General features: G+C 41.6%; 1 protein-coding gene across 12 annotated transcripts in view; it reads left to right on the top strand.

Moving 5' to 3' along the window:
• Positions 1 to 20,000, top strand: part of Cadps2 (calcium dependent secretion activator 2) — a 518,996-nt gene that overhangs the window by 470,132 nt on the left and 28,864 nt on the right. For all 12 annotated transcript variants that reach the window (XM_029533832.1, XM_021190679.2, XM_029533805.1 and 9 more), the window contains 2 exons: positions 10,320 to 10,403; positions 10,508 to 10,540. In XM_029533832.1, the coding sequence (XP_029389692.1) occupies positions 10,320 to 10,403; positions 10,508 to 10,540 (117 nt within the window). The remainder of the gene's footprint in view (positions 1 to 10,319; positions 10,404 to 10,507; positions 10,541 to 20,000) is intronic.

Genomic DNA, 20,000 nt, shown 5'->3' with positions numbered 1-20,000 from the left:
CGAAAAACCAAAAGAAAAAAAGAATGTGTCAGTTACAAAAAAAAACCACATATTTTATAAGTAAACATTATGTTTTAGATAACAATTGAAATTTTTAATCCTTATTAATAATTTAAGGAGCACAGGTACCAGCTTTTGCACTAAATGAGCTTAGATGATTTTAAGTTGACACTATTGAAAACTATGAAGTGAGCCACTCCGTTCTACATACATGGGATCTAAATTGGTAGAGTCTGTCTGGAAGACACTTTAGAAATATCAAATGCATCTAATAATCCTTTTATCTTTTGGCATATTTCACAATACTCATATATGCACAATGTATTCCCACTTGATATTTGTTGTGTTGTACCCTACCAGAATTTGGAAGCAACTTTCAATTAGAGAAATAGCAAAGCTGTCAGACATCTATTTAATCTGTGATTTGTGGGAGTCTTAATGACTGACAATGGATGTTTTATAATATAGTGCCAAATGGATAAAAGATGAGCACGTAAAAGGCTAAAGTATGATCTGAAATTGCATTACCTCAGAAACATGCTACTTTGAATGTCACCAGTGCTGGGTAGCAGGGTTATTGTTGATATCTTTTGCCTTGGTGTGTGTGTTTCAAATTCTCTGGTAACGGCTCTTGGGATAGGAAACAATCGCTAAAGCAAATGGCTTCAGAATACTGCCGCATGATACCCTGATCACAACTATGGAAGGGAACTTACAGGAAGAAGGGTTTCTCGGGACTGACAGTGTGAGAGGCTGCATTTTGTCCTTGTCAGGGACAGTGAGGCGCTGCTCACACTGCCTGTAGTCAGGAAGCTGAGCAAGAGTCCCTGCACTGCCTCCACTCTTTCATACTGTCCCTTGCACTCCTCTGATTGGATGTTAATTTCAGATGCCTTGGACTTCTTGTGGTCTCACAAGTTCTTTTTGTCCTCTATTGACTGTTAAAGCTCTCGGTTGAACTTTATTTTTTTTTCCAACTCAGCCTTTATAGATTTCTGTCATAGAGTTTCTTTTTATTACTTCTGCCTCCTTATTAAATTTATCATCAATGCGTTTTCCTGATTCACTTAGCAGATCACTTGAATTCAGTTGACAGCCCGGTGAACAGAGCAAGTTCTAGGACGGCCAGCGACATGTAGAGAAACCCTGTCTCAAAACAAAATGAAAAGACTCTCTATCATGACACCTAGCATCAGGCATTCGGGCGTGGTGATATAGCAGCAGCGTGTTTTGACCACAAATATAGTAGGCTTACTGTCAGATGGCTCCCTGACATAGCCCTCTAGAGATGATGGGTCTCTGCCATGAAACCAGGTCGTCCAGTAGGAGTCTGTGCATGACAAATCTCTCCACTGGCTTTCAATGCTGTAAGATGGTAAGATTGTCCTCTGACTGGGACCACTCCTCTAATCGGGCTTCCTGGACTCTCTGGGCTGGTTTAGTGGTTGCAGTGTGGGTCTCCTCTTGTTCCTGGACATCTGAAGTTGTTTTTGCAACTGCTGTCTGGTTTTATCCCAATGGTTTCCTGCTCCTCCATGCTCTTGGCTCTCCCAGCACCTATTCCTTGATTCTCAGGATTCCTTACCTCTTTCCTGAGAGTGGTGTATCTCAGACCCCTCCCACTCACAGAGTCCTGCTTCTGTTTCACCACCTACTGCAGAGCTCTCTTCTAGTACATTCATGATTCTCTGCATGTTGGTACATACAGTTGATGTGTTGATGCGTTCCACACTTCCTTCCTTTGTGCTGCCCGACTTCAGTTCCATGGCTATATCCTCTTATCTCATGTCTTCAGACTCACGTAGCATTCAGCATGTGTCCCTTATGTATAAGAAAGATCCTCCTCCTTTTTGTACACTTTTCTCTGGTTAGCCACTAAATGCTGGTTTCCTTGGATTTCATTGGTCTCATTTTAATTTACTTTACAAATCTCTGTGACTTTCTTTTGGCTTAACTCCATACCGGTGATTCTAACTGCACTCGTATATGAAGGGCAGTATGTAATCATCAGTATGGAATCATGTCTAAAACCCACCCTCAGACCTGCCCTGAAATTCGGACTCCCCTGTTAATTGTCTCATCTTGACGTACATAAGCAGACTCCTTGGGGGATTTGTTTCTTCAATTATAAAGTAGAAGTACTTATTAGCATATGCCAGTTTCATTTACCAGAATTCTAATATTTACTAATATGATTGATAGAGATTTATGAAGAAGTACCTGTTAGTATAAAATTGATGCAGATAATCTTAGGAAAGAAGTTTGGATGCTTTAAGTACTATTTAAACATGAATCCATACTACTATTGTTGCTCTCCAACCTAAGTGCTTTCTCTTCTGCATTTCCTGAGTCCATTGGTATTACTGGTCACCCCACTGTAAAAGCAGCTCCATCCTAGGATCCCTGGCTTCTTAGAGCTCTCTGACCCTCCTCACATGAGAGAATACCCAGCCTATTGAGTCAGTCTTCTGGGAATGCTCTTTTCTGCCCTGTCTGATTCTCTGCTACCCTCTTTTCAATGCACGTTTAAGTCCATACCTTGCAGCTTGCCACCATCTTTCCCCCTCTGCCCATCAGGTCTCCACACTGCAGCAAGAATGCCTTTCAGAACACAAGGTAGGTCAAACAGACCTGCAAGCGTATCCTACCTTCAAGGTGCTCCTGGGGCTTGTGCCTTATTGCATTGCCATCATTTTCTAAACTGTACCTTGCACTTGACTGTTTTTTTTTTTTTGTTAATGTCCCACGAGAAATCATAATTGGTGCATTCAGACTAGATGTAATATTCATGACCATACAGTGTGTAAGAGTACATTGTTCTTATCTTGACCTTCCCTGGTATCCTTTATTACGAATTCCTACAGAAACTTATGAATTCTTAGAAGAGACTCTGGGAGTGGTACACACACACACACACACACACACACACACACACACACGCACACGCACACACACACCAGGCACCACCAAGTCTTTTCACTTTTATCACCTTTGCTCCCGCAGCACTCTTCCTCACGGCCCAGGCTCTAATATTTCCAGCATCCCAGTGATTTCTCAGTTACTTGTGGAAGCTCTGTGCCTTTCACAAGCCAGATCCATACCCTGGAGCTCTTCCTTCCTTCCTCTTACAACTCTGCTGAAATAGACTACGATCTCCTTCCTAGAAGCCATCTCACCATCCTGGGCAAATTTAATAAATCGCCCACACTTCTTTCATCACTTACCACGTGTTCATATTCAATGTTTTGAACTCAAGAAGTTCATTGTCTCCATTACACTTTATACTATGCAGAGTGCTTCTCATACAACAGTGAGTATTTATTTAGTAAATAGTATTAAAAGAAGTCTGTTCTGTCTATAACCTGGAACTTTAAATAAATCGCTTTTCATAAGGCTATATGATGTTTTTAAAGATTTTAGTAAAAAGGGACAAGAGAAAAAAAAAAAAAGCACTGAAACTCATGATCTTGAAGCATCACAGATTTTCAAGATGCAGCTGTGTGCCAGGCAGTGTGCTCAATGCCAGAGATACAGTGGTAGCAAAACAGCCAAGGTCCTGGTCTTTAGGGAGTTTTCTGACCCCTTGGGAGGGACAAGCTAACAAACATTAGGCACATCAAGACCAGTGTGTGGTGTATCACAAATCATAGGACTCGGTGCCTTACGTAGTTGGAGGACAAGTTTTTCTCAAGCAGAAACTGAATTCTCAACAATGAAGGAGTCAGCCAGAAAAAGAGGGGCATAGCAGTTAGGAAGGAACCTCTGCAGGCACCAGGGCCTGGTGTAAAATGAAGCTGAAAGAGGTGAGGAGAAGCTGATAGGATGTGCTAAGGAGTTTTGAGCCCTGATCCCAAGAGCAGTGGGAAGTCACTGAAAGATGGGAGAGGTGCAAGGCAGGGTGGAGAATTAACCAGCTCTCTATTAGAAGATTCATCTGAAGGCCTGTAGCAAACAGACTTGGCAGAGGGCTGTTAGGTTGACCTCCAGGAAGCTAATCCCAAGCACTTAAGCAGGGATTTATACCCGTGAGCAGGGTTTTCAGTGCAGCGCCGAGGCAGCCAACGGTGAGGGCTACTCTTACTTCTATGACATGAATCACAGAAAAGAATCCAGCATCATCCAGTGGTTCGAGTGCCCTCCGAAGAGAAACATATCTAGAGGGAAGGATCATGATGGCAGTATGAGTGGGCCACAGTATGATCAGGTTTACCCTTGAGATAGACAAGGTAGATGCCAGTGGAGACCCTTGGATACAAAGGAGCGAGGAGACATATGTGGGCTGAAATTATCAATGTGATAATTTGAATTGATGCACCCTTGATAGCTGTTACTCCCAGGCCTGAAGTGCTGCAACTGGAGCCCTCAGAGGATGGGGGAGGGGGGAGGGGTGGGGAGTGGGAAGAGGGGAGCAGCCTTAAAAGAAGCATGTCACAGAGGTGCTCTCAGCAGAGGGGAATTGAGAGCATTTTTCCAAAGGGGGAAAAATGGTAGGTGGAATACTAAATCTAAATCTAATACTAAATACTATATTTATTGCTACCTCATGTTAAAAACTAATTGAGTTGTCCACAATTTGGGATAAGTAAGAAAAGCAAATATAGCACTAACTGAAGTTAAGCTGCTCTGGCTGAAAGGAGGTCCGGAGCCCCACCCATGTGACTCCATCTCCCAGGGTGGACCTGACACCCATATTCCAGTTTCCCCATTCACAGATGCAAAAGTAGATAATTGAGGTCACAAGGTACATACCAGTAGATCCCTGGTGGCCACTAAACCTGTGACCTTTCCACGGCACCCTACAGAAGTCCCAAAGATCACGGAGGGAAAGAGTGGCAAGTCCACACTCCGGTTCTGTCCTCGAGTATGGGTGGACCGACCAGCCAGAGGGCACGCTCACTGTGTATTTGTTCCACACAGGCATGTATGCCCCAAGACTGGTTTGGACAGGTGGCTAGAGGTGACAAGGAAAGAATCTGTAGGTTGAGGCGATCAAGATGAGTTCATGTGTGTAGTAATGAGGATACTAAAGAAGAACTGGGTGGGGGGGGGGGTTGGTCAGGACCAAGAATTAAGAAAGCCAATAATAAAGAAAATGAGTAACTGTCAGGACATGTCCCTATTACTGAGGCACTCTTAGTCTGGGTGTGAATTAAAAGAACAGTGTGATAATGCTCAACTTCCTTCATCTTCAGATATGTTTGAGAAGGAAAAGAGAAGGGAATATTGGGAGTAAAATACTTTGTCATTGAGTATATAGTTATATAAATTTATAGTGTGTGGATATAGATGTTCTTTCTGAGAACATAGACCACTTTATTCTAAACTCCTCTGAGAAATAAGGTGGGCAGAGAGTAAATACAACCTGACTGCCTTGATGATATAATGGAACTATCTTGCCAACCCAGCGTGGTAAGATTATTTTGATTAAATTTACTTCTTTGGATCAAGGCCATATATGCAGAAGGTACTTGATTAAATCGAAATGTGTGCTTAAAAGGAATGGCTTACATGGTTAAGGGCTAAGAGAGGTAGAAAGTAAAGCGGAGTCACTTCACTGGGCAGAACAAAGGAAGAGGGAACACTGGGGAAAGATGGCTAGGGAATTTGATCGCCGCTGGGCCAGGTGTGGTGTTGTGGTTGCTTGCAAGACACGGCATTTCAAAAATAAGTACTGTCAAGAACTAGCCATCCTTCTCACAGATGTCTGTGATCCAGAAAGATGTTTTCAGAGTCAGAACAAAGCTACCAGGACCTGATTCACAGTTCCAGAGAGAGGAGAGAAAATGAGCCATCATAATTGTGACATTCTATTTAAGGAAGAAAGCCAATTTTCTTTCAGGCTTTGATTATCTGGTTGCATGTGAAATTTTAATACTAGTTAGCCCTGATTGTAACAGCGAAAACTTCTGCTAATTGACATCCTAAGTCTCACTTGCTTTTGTCTAGAATAGCATGCATTGTTTTGGGGATCACTCTTCCTACGAATGGCTCTACTTTCTATGGACATATTTAAAATTTGCTGTGTAAAGGATGCACCCCTCACTTGTTCACTTCACAGCTGGAAAAGCAGTAACTGTGTGAAGAACCTAGCAGCCTGTAGACCCCATCACTTCTCAGGATTCATGGGTTTTATAACCTGCTATGAATATATGAATCAGACAGCCCGTTACATATGCAACCAGAGACACGGCTCTGGGGGGGTACCAGTTAGTTCATATCGTTATACCTTCTTAAACTTCAACAGGATATTTAAACCCCGTTGTGTCTTACAGCACTCCTCGTTCTGCTCCAACAGTCATTTCGGAGCGCTTTCGTCTTGCATTTCCTCGGGAGTATGTATCATGAGGCAAAGGCAGTAATTACCCAGACAGACTCCGAGTGTTAAGTGTTACTCAAACAAACCCAGTGCATGACATCCACAATAAAGAACAGGGAAACAAAGAAATTGCAGGGTTTCATTCCAACCCAACACCCTCAGGAGAGCAGAAAGCACAAGGCAAAGCCATAAGTATTTATAGTCTCCCAGAGCTGTATGGAGAAAGTTCACAGGAAACAGTTAAAGATGCAGCGAGGAAGCTCACTATTTAACAGGATTTCTTTGGATTCTTGCTGTTTTGTGCAATTAAAAACCAAATGGAAAAATACGCTGTTACTAATCTTGATTTTAATAAAGCCTGACTTGGAAGATAGCTGTTCTGCCATGTGGGCCTCGACACCAATCCTACAAAGAAAAACCTTCCTGTAGGAACTGTGGGTCTCACTTAGTTGGTCCCAGGGGTGTAATCTCTATAAGCCCTTAGAGTCTCTCCTGTGTTCGTGCCTCCTTGGGGACCATTTGGGACAGAAAGGAACCCAAACAGAGACTTTCTACTATTGTTGAAGTAGAAGCAAAGAGCACTGTATGTGGCAGGGTTGCGGCCCCTGCATGGGGTTTACTCTGCTATAGTCCGGCAATGCTCTCTATCCAGAGACAAGACAGGCTACCAGGAGCCTCAGTAGAAAGGCCTCTTTCCTCAATTCCCATCCAAGAGGCTTCCTGAGGGTCAGTTCCATTTCTGCTGCCCTGAAATCCAAACCTTGCTCCATAGAGTTATCTGCCTTTTTTTATTTTGAACTGAGTCCTTCAAAATGATTCTTTTCCTCCTCTGTCTCTATATACTATGTGTCCCCTATATCAGCCACATCTGGGTCATGGCAAGTTCACATCCATGTCCTTTCCTTCCTCGACTTTGTATTCTCCTAATAAGGAAAGCCTAGCTCTCCTTCATGTTTGTCTTTTCTGTCTCAGGGGTTTAGTGATCATTCTAACAGAAATGGCATTTAGCAAACAAAAACTTCTTAGGTGCTTGGACACAGGTCGTGACGAATCATCTCAAGTCTCTCTGTTCTGTGGCACAATGTTGAAGAATGTGGGCTCTTTGGCAGACCACTTATCTTCCAAGCTTTTCTCCCATGCTAGCCAACCAATGTGTCCAAAGCAGGCAGGGTTCAAGAGGTCTGACAGCCTCAATTCCACTCCACCATTATGGACACCCACATACAGTTCATTGATTCACACCTATTTGTCTGTGAGCCAAAGTCATTATTATTCGTTGTCCTTAACAGTCCTACCTAACTCAACATATTTAGTTATTCAGAAAACCCATGACTAAAATTTAACTAATCACACCAGTCACGATAATTCTTTTTATTCATCAGGCATAATGGTGTACACCTTTATTCATAGCACTTGGGAGGCAGAGGCAGGTGGATCTCTGAATCTGAGGGCCAGCCTGGTCTACAGAGTGAGTTCCAGAGGATCCAGAGCTATAGAGAGAGACCCTGTCTTTTTAATATTTTCTAATTTTAATCTTTTCATATTAGTGACCTCTACAGTTCTTAGTGCCATCCTTGTCAGGCGAGTGGGAAGCTTTATTGTCCCCTTGAGGCCAGAGAAGCAAAATAACCCAGTATCCAGACAGCAGCGGGGATACAACTTGACTCCTCATCCTCTACCTCCGTCAGTAGAATGTTTGCCTCTACTTTACCTTACCCTTAGCACTATTCTCCTGTGTAAACAAAGTGACTACACACACAGCAAGGATCAGGTGCTGTGCCTTTGATGCCTCCGGTTGTCGGTAACCATAGTAGTTGTCGCGCCTCATGGCAAATGAGATCACCTGGCAAACACTTGCTCTCAAGATTTGCGCTATAAGAGATGAGGCGTTTTCCACAGAGGGCCATTAAGTCTGGAATTCCCTTCCCGTAGTCTGACAGAGCCCTGGAGGACTGGGCTTCTGGGGCCTCCGCGGCTTGGCAAACCACCTTAGGTTAAGCTTGGCAGTCGGTCCTGTTTGATAAGAACTCTTAACGGGCAGGAGGAAAGTAGCAAGTAGACTCTGGGCCCTGGGTAATTTGTAAGTTTGTAGATTTCACTGTCGAACCCTCACGACAGCTCCCCAACTGACTGCAGTTCTCCCTGAGAAGTGTCCCTTTGCGCTGCAGTTCCCATGATCGTGTTTCTGCATTCTTACATCACATCACAAATGATGTGGTGAAGAAGCCTATGGGGAAGTTTTCGTTTCTTTTACATAAACTATTTTGCAGTAATTGACCAGCCATAGAGAAAGCATTATCTCCTGTGCACTCAACGTGAGTTCTGTGGTCACCAGAGACTAATAAGCCATGTCCCTGGAACTATTATCACTTTGTTGCAGAAGCTGCTATGTGAACAAAAACCAGCCTTCGTTAATTTCCCTTTTCGTATTTAAAAAACCTTGTCAGTGTTTTCCCTTTGGGAGTATGTAATTTGTCAATAGTGTATATTATTTTAGATATACAGAGGAAAGAAGCAGGGTAATATGTTCTTATTGCTTTATCTTTTCCACGAGTCTTCATATCAGATAAGTTTCTAGACAACAGAATTAGATTTTACAGTTTTATGTTGATGAATACTTCTTTTATATTGTAGAAATATAAAACTGGCCAGTTAGGGCGCGTGCAGCCAAGCAGGATGTCCTGAATTAAATTCCTGAATGAGGGGGCTGGTGAGATGGCTCAGTGGGGAAGAGCACCCAACTGCTCTTCCAAAGGTGCAGAGTTCAAATCCCAGCAACCACATGGTGGCTCACAACCATCCTTAACAAGATCTGACTCCCTCTTCTGAAGACACAAATAAACAAATAAATAAATAAATAAATAAATCTTTAAAAAATAAATAAATAAATAAATAAATAAATTCCTGAATGAGACCCATGTATTAAATGGAGAGAACGGACCCTGACCTCCATGCACATATGTGACATATCCACACACATGCCAACAATGAATATATGTATGTTTGTATGTATAAATGTATATGTTATACGTGTGTATATGATTTATTTATTTATTTATTTATTTATTTTATGTGTGTGTGATGGGGGTGGGGCAGGCTAGGGATATAACTCAGATTGGTAGAATGCTTGCTTACCTAGCATGCACAAAGCTTGGTTTAGATCCTCAGCCTCAAATAAAATAGGCATGGTGGTGCATGCCTATAATCCCAGCATTCAAAAAGGAAAAAAGCAGGAGGATCAGATGTTAAGAGTCATTCTTGAAGACACAGGATCGTCAAGGCCAGAATGGAATACCCTGTCACAAAAACAGAAGAGAGATGGGGAAGGATAGAGAAGGCAGGGTTTGGAAGAGGAAGAAGGGGAGGAGGAAAAGGAGTGGAGAGGAAAAAGAAAAGTTTTAGAAATGGGAACTTTCTCTGTAGCAATTTGAATCCCAATCCTTCTCCTTCTTCTCTCCAACATCCGCACATAACTAGTAGACGAGGTGATGTCTGCATTGGACTGACCCTGGAGAGACAGGGGATTTTAATAAATGTTTATTAAAGAATGCCAGATGTGTTCTAATGTTATAAAAGCCCTAAATGTCACACCTATCTTCTACTGCTCAGTCTTCACAGGTCAGTCTCCTCTGTATATGTAGAAAAAGTTGATCGCTACACAGTCATACATGATGGATTTTTTACTAAGTTTAGTTATCACTGTAAGTGTCTGTATTAAAGTAAAAAGCAGTTCTTATTTATGGTTCAAATCAGGGGTGTCCAGCTTTTGGCTCCTTTTGGCCATTCTTATTGAAGGACTTTCTTGGGCCACATATATGGGTAACCGACTCCCAATCCATGGGTGGCAAAATTGTATGTGTGTGTGTGTGTGTGTGTGTGTGTGTGTGTGTCTGTGTACAGAGTGTGTGTGTGTGTGTGTGTGTGTGTGTGTGTGTGCCTGTGTACAGAGTGTCCTCCCTGCTCATAGACTAAGTTCTCACGCTCACCATGACCTCCGTTGCAGTTTGTTTCAGTGTTGGAAGGGGTGCTTTCGAAGCTGTCGAGATATGATGAAGGCACTTTCTTCTCATCCATCCTGTCCTTCACTGTAAGTATCTCAGTGAGTTCTCTCATGTTGTCTCTTAACAATTACCACAGCACTTGCATGCCAGTTAAGGATTCTCATAATTATTCTTTTCTTTCCCATTTAAGGTGAAAGCAGCTGCAAAATATGTGGATGTCCCTGTAAGTAATTTTAAATCCGTTTTCCTTTCCCCTCCCAACCATCCATCCATCTTCCCCCTCCTTCTCTCCCCAAGCCCCTCATAATTATGAATTGGCTTCAGTTGTCTTCAGTTCTTTAAACCAGTACCATCTCCTTTCATTAAACAAACACTAGCCCTCATAATAAAAGCTTGGCAGCAGCATTTCAGCAGATCTTACTTTTCCTACTATAACTTAGGAGCTGTCACAAAGTTAGCTCAACATGAGAACTTGGCATTGGAGCTTCAAAGAGAACTTCACAGCCCTCTGGGTTGGGACAGACAATGCCTTACACGATATAAAACAGTACTTGACCTTGATCTTTATATGAAGGTTCTAACTGGTTGCTAGTAACAATTAAAATAACACTAAAGGTTCAGTAAACTCCATTTGTAAATACAAAGGTAGCAAATCAACTGTGACTTGTTTAGCCATTGAGTTTTTCCAAGAGTTCTTTGGAAATAAAGACTTAATAAACAGTGTGACCTATAAATTTGTTCAACACTTAAGATACCAGAAGTAGAAATCATGGAATAAAATAAACCCATAAGCCAATTTAGTATAGTATTTTTAAGATGTACTGAATTAACTTGGGCTTTAAATTCTATTACTAGCACAATCAAATATATGGGCTATGGATAATTAAAGCATATACTGATCTAATTATGGTTTTGAGCATATGTTATCAATTTTCATACAATTAAAGTATGTCAACTGTCCTTAAACCTAGCAAATTGCTAGATATAACTTACCTCCTTGAGCTTGAGCATCCTCAGAACAGAGCATTGATGTGAATATGATTGGTATGACTGCTGAGAATCCTTGAATAAGGGCTGCAGGTAGCTCTTACTTTTAGAATACTCACCTGCATCTTGTCGCCAGTATGACTGATGTCATAGTCTTTTTTATTAAATTATGTATTTACTTTATATCCTGATTGTAGCTCCCTCACTCTTCCCCTCCCAGTCCCACTTTACCACTCCATTATTCCCCTTACCCCTTCCCCTTCTCCTCAGAAAAGTGGAGTGCATGCCCACCCTTGGTACCATCCCACCCTAGTACTTCAAGTGGCATCAGAACTAAGTGTATCCTCTCCCACTGGCAGTCAAAGCAGCCTAGCTAGAGGAAAGGAAACCCAAGGCATCCCTTTGGCAAAAGAATCCAAGTCAAAGGTGACTCTGATCCAACTGTTAGGGGACCCACATGAAGACCAAGCTGCATGTCTACTACAGAAGTGTAAGGTGCCTAGGTCTGGACCATGCATGCTCTTTGGCATTAGTTCAGCCTCTGAGAGGCCCCATGGGCCCAGGTTAGTTGGCTCTAGATTTTCTTGTAGTGTCCTTGATTCCTCTGACTCCCAAGATCCTGCCCCTAACTCTTCCGCAAGACTCGCTGAGCTCCTTCTAATGTTGGCTGTGAGTCTCCACATCTGTTTCCATCAGCTGCTGGGTAAAGAATCTCAGAAGACTCTTATGCTAGGCCTCTGTCTGCAAGCATTGCAGAGTATCACTAATAGAATCATGGATTGGCTTTCTCCCATGGGGTGGGTCTCAAGTTGGGGCATCATTGGTGGACCATTCCCTAGATCTCTGCTCCATCTTTATCCCTGCACATCTTGTATGCAAGGCTAATTTGGGGTCAAGGTTTTTGTGGGTGGCTTGGTGTTCCCCTCCTACCTCTGGAAACCCTGACTGGCTAATAGCCAGTGGCCATTTCAGGCTCCGTATCTCCTGCTGCGTAGGAGTCTTAACTAAGGTCATACCCATATCCTCCAGGAGCCTCCCCTGTCCCAGGACTCATGCTAGTTCCAGAAATGCCCCCCCACACTGATTTTCCTTCTCTCTCCCAGGCCCTCCACCCTACCAAGCCTGTTCTCCCCATACCTGATCTCCTCCCCATTCCCCCCTTTGTCCCCTATCCCACCAACTTCCTTATGTCATTCACTTCCAATGTCTATTTTATGTCCCCTTCTATGTGAGATTCAAGTACCCTACCTTGGGCCACCCTTGTAACTTAGCTTTGGGTCTGTGGATTGTATCATATTTATCCCATACTTTATGGCTAATGTCTACTTATTAGTGAGTACATACCATGCCTGCCTTTTTGGGTCTAGGTTACTCAAGATGATATTTTCTAGTTCTATCCATTTGCCTGAAATTTTTATGATGTCCTTGTCTTTAATGGCATAGTCGTATTCTATTATATACATATTCCACATTTTCTGTATCCATTCTTCAGTTGAGAGACATCTGGGTTGTTTCCACTTTCTGACTATAAAAAATAAAACTGCTGTGAACATAAGTGAGCAAATGTTCTTATGGTATGGTGGAACATCTTTTGGGCATGTACTCACCAGTAGTATAACTGGGTCTTGAGTTAGATCTATTTCCAATTTTCGGAGAACTTACCAAATACACTTCCCACCAGCAATGGAGGAGTGTTTTCCTTGCTCCACATCTTTGCCAGCATGTACTGTCCCTTGAGTTTTTGATCTTAGCCATTCTAACATGTACAAAGTTGAATCTTGTGTTTTTCTGATGACTAAGAGCATTGAACACTTCTTTAGGTGCTTCTTAGCCATTAGAGACTCCTCTGTTGAGAAATCTTTGTTTAGCTCTGTAACCCAAATTTTAATTGCTTCATTTGGCTTGTTGGTGTTTGATTTGTTGAGTTCTTTATATATTTTGAATAATACCCCTCTGTCAAATATAGGGTTGGTGAAGATCTTTTCCCATTCTGTAGGCTGCCATTTTGTCCTATTAATAGTGTTCTTAGCCTTGTAGAAGCTTTTCCATTTCATTAGATCCCATTTATTAACTGTTGACCTTAGTGCCTGAGCTGTTAGTGTTATGTTCAGGAAGTTGGCTCCTGTACCAAAGATTTCAAGGCTGTTCCCTACTTTATCTTCTATTAGATTTAGTGTATCCAGTTTTATGGAGAGGCCTTTGATCCACTTGGACTTGAGCTTTGTACCATGTGATAAATATGGGTGTATTTGCATTTGTCTATATGCAGGCATCAAGTTATACCAGCACTATTTGTTGAAGATGCTTTATTATTATTATTATTATTGTATGGTTTTGACTTCTTTGTCAAAAATCAAGTGTCCATTAGTTTTATTCATTTATTTCACCTGTTTAGTTGTATTTTTCTGTATTTCTTTATGTGGTTTATTCATTTCCTCTTTGAAGGCTTTTATCATCTTTATATGATTGTATTTAAGGTCACCTTCTTATGCGTTGCCTGTGTTAGGATATCTGGGGCCTGCTGTAGTAGGCTAAGTGCTACATTCTTCTGGCTCTAGTTGTTTGTGTTTTTAAGCTGGCCTTTAGCCATCTGGTTGTCCCTGGTGTTGCCTAGATGTTCCTGGTGCCAACTGGACCCTTTGGGGAGGCAGGCAAAGCCTTGGTTCTGACAGTGGATCTCAGGGGACAGCATGCTGCTTACCTATGATTGCTGTGTCCTAGATGGAACCAAATGTTCCTAGGGTCCCTCCTACAAACCTCCTTGGAAATGGAGGCAGAGCAGTGAGCCTGTGGATAGAGCTTAGTGGACAGAGTGTGGCTCACCTCTGCTGGCTGTGCCCCAGTTGGACCTGGCATGCAGGGATAAGGCGTGGTGATGTCTAATCTGGGTATTCCTGCCATTTGTTGGGGTTTCTTTGGAACATTTTACTTACAGTATGACTCTCAAAGGACGCTTTGCAGTCTATCAGTCTTGTACTTAGAATCAGTGCTGAGAAATAAATAGGGGTAAATATATGCATAAAGGAGAGAATGTACGAATTAAGGGGAAGGTTCTATATTTTGTCTCCAGAAAAGCAGGCCTTCATACACACATGTACTTCTTTGGACTACTTATGCATCTTGTATCTTGAATTGAAGTAGAATAGGATATCATAATTACTTGTGCCTCTGGAGCTTTTGAAGCTTTCAATTTGACTCTGAACTAGATCCTCATTACGTCATAAAATCTTAGCTGAGAGAGACAGAAAGTGCTTAATTCCCTCTCCTCCGAACAAAAAGATCATCCTTTGACATCGTTCTCAAAGATTCTCTGAGCTCTGTTGAGTTATTTCAGTGATTCCAAGCTGGCTGTTAGGCAGCCTCCTCTTAAGCACCATGGACTGATCTGCGTTTCTGTGAATTCTGCCCATTAATCCTAGCCCTGCTATTCCTTCATCAGGGAAGTCCTTAAAATATATGCTGATCTTTATCATGGCTCCTCTCCCCAAGAGCCCCAGTGCTATTCAAATGCACGTATTATCTGAACAACTCTTATCATTAGGATTAAAAACCCTTAAGTCTTCACTGAAACCACTGATACAATTGTGTTTAATGTGTACCAGACCATGGGCATTCTTCATGAAACCATGCATCCCAAACGTCCATCAGCTCAGGGTCTGAGAATAAGGTGTTTTATAGACATGCCAAATTAAGCAGTGTTATGGTAGCCACCCCCAAGCTCCTCAACATACCTACAACAATCTTAGATGAATACAAGGGTCATGGTCATTACCCAATCAAGCTACCACTTGGAGCACAGCTATTTGTCCCATAGAGATGTCCTGGCCAGGGCCAATTGCCAGTGGATGAATTTTTCCCTCAGATCTCCACCTTGCAATTCTATTGCAAATACCTATTAATTTTTAAATCATGAGATCCTGATAGCTATTATTATTGTTTATGCTCATGCTCCAGCAAGTGTATCTGTCTGAACTGGTCTTTTAAGAAAATTTCATAAAGAAAGGATGGTACTGACCCCATTTTATGAAAATTAAGATATCCTAGAACCATATGCAAAGAACACTAGTATGTATCATTCAAAGGAAAATATAAAAGAAAATATAGAGAGTCTTGTGTTTGGTAATGAATATTTAGGTAAAACACCAAAAACATAGTCCATTGGAAGAATTGATTAGTTGAATTTTACAAAGTTGACAAATGGGGATGGCTTGCTGCTGACCCTGAAATCCTGAATCCAATCTCTAAAACCTACATGCTAGAAGAAAAGAAGTGACCCTGCCATGTTGTCCTCTGACCACACACACACACACACAGAGACACACACACACACAAACATATCTGGTGCCACCTACACAATTAATTCGTTGGCCTAGTACTTAGTAATGGCTGAGTTTTAATTCATTTTATGTGGCCTTGGACAGTTGGATTAACTGTGTGGTCATGGATTTTTAATTAGGTGACCTCAGTTTAGTTTTCTATAAAATGGGTAAAGGAGTTATATAATTTGCATTATTCCTACAGACAAGCTTCTACTCTTTGAATTCTGAGTGTCTGTCTCTCCCAGGGGATGATGAGAAGATAAATGCTAGGGGGAAACAAAGAAAGCTGTAAAAGGAATAAAGCCTTCTCAGAGTCCTGAGAAGAGTGCTGGAAATTGTTTTGAAAACAAATCAGTAAAAACACTGTTTCACGATGCAATAAAAATTACCTATGAAATTAAATATTTGTATTCTAAAAGCGGGAGGGAGATTCATGCTCTCGAGACCTACCTGCTTGGAATTACCACACAATTGAGGCTAAGAGAAATTGTTGAGCCAGGAATGGTGGTGCATGTGTTTTATCCCAGCACTCAGAGGCAGAGGCAGGTGGACCAGATGTCTGTGAATTCAAGACAAGACTGGTCCAGGCGAGTTGCAGGTCAGCCAAGGCTGTATATCCCCACACAGGATAAATGGGTGAAGAGGAAGAGAGAGGGCAAGTCTTTAAGTTTAACAACTTGAGAATAGCACATTATGAGCATAGTTTTAGCAGATGTACCTCACCATCCATCATCGAGCTGTAGTGAGTTCATGTTGAAGATTTCAGATGGTTTGAAGTTTGGAGGGGCTATAAAACAGGTTCTTATATAGACCAGGTTGGTCCGAAATTGACTGTATCTGAAAATGACCTTAAAAATCTTAATCCTTATACTTCCCACCTTCCAAGTCCTAAGATTACAGGCATGTAGCACCACACCCAGTTTTCTTTAAAAAAAAAAGGCTTGGTTATGGTAATAACCAGTTGCAGTCGCAGTATCTAGAAGAGAGGAACACAGATGAGAGAGTATCAGCCAGATGTTAAGTTCAGGATCAAGAGGAAACTGTTTACATTGACTTTATAAACATGAACACTAGGCCCAAACCAAAGCTTGGTAGGGTCGAAGTGTTATAGGTACTAAAGTTAATAACAATTTTTAAAATCACCCATCTGGGGTAGGAGAAACACTCCAGCAGTTAAGAGCATGTATTAATCTTATAGAACATCCAAGTGCAGTTCCCAGCATTCTTATCTGGTAGCTCCCAACTGCCTGTAATCCTAGCTCCGAGGGATCTGACGCTCTGACCTCCAGTGGCTTCTGTGTTCACAGGTACACACACACACACACACACACACACACACACACANACACACACACACACACACACACACACACTAAATTTTTTTTAATCCTTTAAAAATAAAAATTATGTCTATATATGTTTTCACTGGCAGGAGGGGTAACAAGGTGACTGGGTGGTTAAAGGCAGCTGGAATCAAGCCTGGTGACTTGAGTTCAATCCTCAGAATACAGATGGTGGGAAAGAACCAACTCCCAACAGTTGCACGTGCATGCACACACCCCATACATGTACACATAAACACATGCAAACACAATAAATCAGCTAAAATGTAATAAAATGAACATTAGAAAGGGATGAGAGGCTAGGCTGTGTCTCAGTCAGTAAAAGCACTTATTTCTCAAGTGTGGGGACTTGGGTCCAGTCCGGGTCTCTAGAACCACATAAAGCCAGATATCATATAGCTCATGTCTGTCATCTCAGCATTCCTACAGCAAGATAGAGATAGAGAGATGAAGATCTCCCCAGAAGAATGTGGGCTGGTTAGCCTGACATAGCCAGCAGTTAACACCAAAAGAGGAACCCGACTGCAAATAAGGTTGAAGATGAGGACCAGTGCCTACCATGCTCCCCTGACCTGCACAGGAGCACCATGGCGAGCAGAGCCCCGGTCATTCTCAGGAACATCCACACGCAGCAAATATACAAAGTTAAATGATAAATAAAAACCTTTGTACAGTATCGTCTGAAACAATAATATGGGGTATTTGTTTAATCAAGTAGCATGGTTCCTTAGGGGAGCCAGACTGCCTGTGTCTGGCTTCTCCCTCCAGCACTCAGCTTATAATATCAGTGTAACCCTGGGCACCAATTTCTTTGTCTATTAAATGAAGATATAATTATACCTCTTACAGGCTTATTGTGAGTAAGTACTTTCCAGGCTTCCTAGAGTGCAATTAGTACTCAGTAAATGTTAGTTATTACCGTGCATTACCATTGATTAGAAAATAAAATCTAGTGGCTACATTCTACAAAATCAGCATCCATTGACTGTATCTGTATTGCTGGGGACAGATCACGTAAGTCATTTTAAAGCAGCATACCTTTTTAACTTTCCTGTAGAAAGCTGTCATGAATAGTTAAGGGTCTCATCCAAGAAACTTGGAACTAGGAGCTTGCAAGGATGAAAGTGGAAGAGGAAGAGGAGTGTGTCTATGCTGAGAGGAACGGGACATAAGAGACAAGATAAGCCAGTTCGGTGACAGTGGCCTCCTCAGTAGCAGTCCTTTCAGACATTCTCTCTTTATACTCGTTGCCAAGCCTGTGAAATCTTAAAGCTCCCTAACGTGGCTTAACCTTAGCTCTGGATCACACAGATGACATAAAGCCCAGCATCGGTGTCAGGTCCTTCCTTAGGCCGCTGGCACTGCCGCGCCTGTGGCTTCCGTTTTTTCTTTCTTGGCACTGAGGATACTGAAGTGGTCTCTGTGCCACTTCATGGGGGCATTATGAAGACCCAAGTAGTATGCTAGCTTGCTTTGTAATTGTAGGGCATATTAGAAATATCTGAGATCAGGGGCAGAGGCAAGACCTTAGTAAACTCTTTACCATGCAAGTATGAATTCCTGAGTTTTCTTCTCCAGAGCATGCATGAAAAACCCTTGTACAGTGGCAGTGACTCACCCTGACTACAAAAAAGACAGATTGATAGTTCTTGAAAAAGAATATAGCAGAGGCTGTCCTCTGGTATCTACATATACTAGAACACTATTCACATGCACTAGAATACACATGCGTATACACATATATATGTGCATATACATATGTACATGCAATATACATGTAGATACATATAAAACTATCAGTGTCTATAGATACATAAAATGTCAGTGCTCCATATATGTGTGTGTGTGTGTGTGTGTGTGTGTGTGTGTGTGTGTGTGTGTGTTTTGCTAGAGACCTAACCTAGGGCCTCACATATGTTAATTAGTAGATAACATTTGTCTTACTATTTAAAAAATAGAAAATCTATTTTAAAGTCTTGAAAGAAACACATCCTTATAAATTTCGTTATTTAATTTTCTTTTCATTGTTTAATTTTCTTCCCTCTGCCCCCTTCCAGAAGCTAGTCCTCTCTCGTAATACAGATGATAAACATAATACTTAAGTTGGCATCAATCTAGTTTGAAGGGTTTGACTCTGTTCCTTTTGGCTTTCTACATAGGTGCAATATAATTGTGCTACTTCATAAAGCAAGTAAATTAAGTTTTTTTATGGTAGCATCACAGGAATACTTAACTATTTGTTGTCTTAAATTTTTTGAGGACATATATTCAAAACCAAATGCTTTTGAATGCTGTAGGATGTTTTTCACTGAAATACAAAACAGAAATTGATGTGTATATGCCAAAATAATGAAACGTATACATTAACCAGTTAAAAGCTGGGTTTTTTTTTTTAACAATTACCAAGACAGTTATGTGTCCCCTATTAATCAGTTTTTAAGTTATCATTGAGCCTTTGCACGCCTGAGCTGGGCTACAGAAGGTTCCTGCTGTACTTTCAGACTCCAAAGCTTAGCTATGTCTCTAGCTTTTCACTCTGTCCGAGGTAGTAATGAACTAAATGTGTGTATTTCATTTACAAAACATACAGGTCATCATACATGAGAATAGCAGTTTCACACATGATTGTTTCTCTAAAGCAAGGCTTATGTTGGATTTTTTATGTATGTATTTATTTATTTTTAGGATCTGGAGAAGTACACTGTTAAATTAAGTTATTTACACTGTACCTTCTAGTTACTCTTCCAAACAGGAACGGTACCCTTAAAAGTGTGTCTCCTTGTTAAACCGACACCGTGACAGTGTTTGCATAAGGTATGGTTAACCTCCGGTGGAAGGTTAAGCAGCTTCTTCTACATGTAAATCTGTCACTGTGAAAAATGACTGCCATGTCATACATACCTACCCATGAATGGGGAAGTGAGCACTGGCACCTGTGGGATTAGTCGGAGCAGCAGGAAGTTAGAGCTTTTGCAGCATATAATTAGCAAGGAATTCTCTCTCTCTCTCTCTCTCTCTCTCTCTCTCTCTCTCT

This window comes from Mus pahari, chromosome 2, assembly GCF_900095145.1.
Source record: "Mus pahari chromosome 2, PAHARI_EIJ_v1.1, whole genome shotgun sequence".
Lineage (NCBI taxonomy): Eukaryota > Metazoa > Chordata > Mammalia > Rodentia > Muridae > Mus > Mus pahari.
The sequence above is the reverse complement of the archived record's forward strand: the minus strand, read 5'-3'. Positions and strand labels throughout refer to the sequence as shown.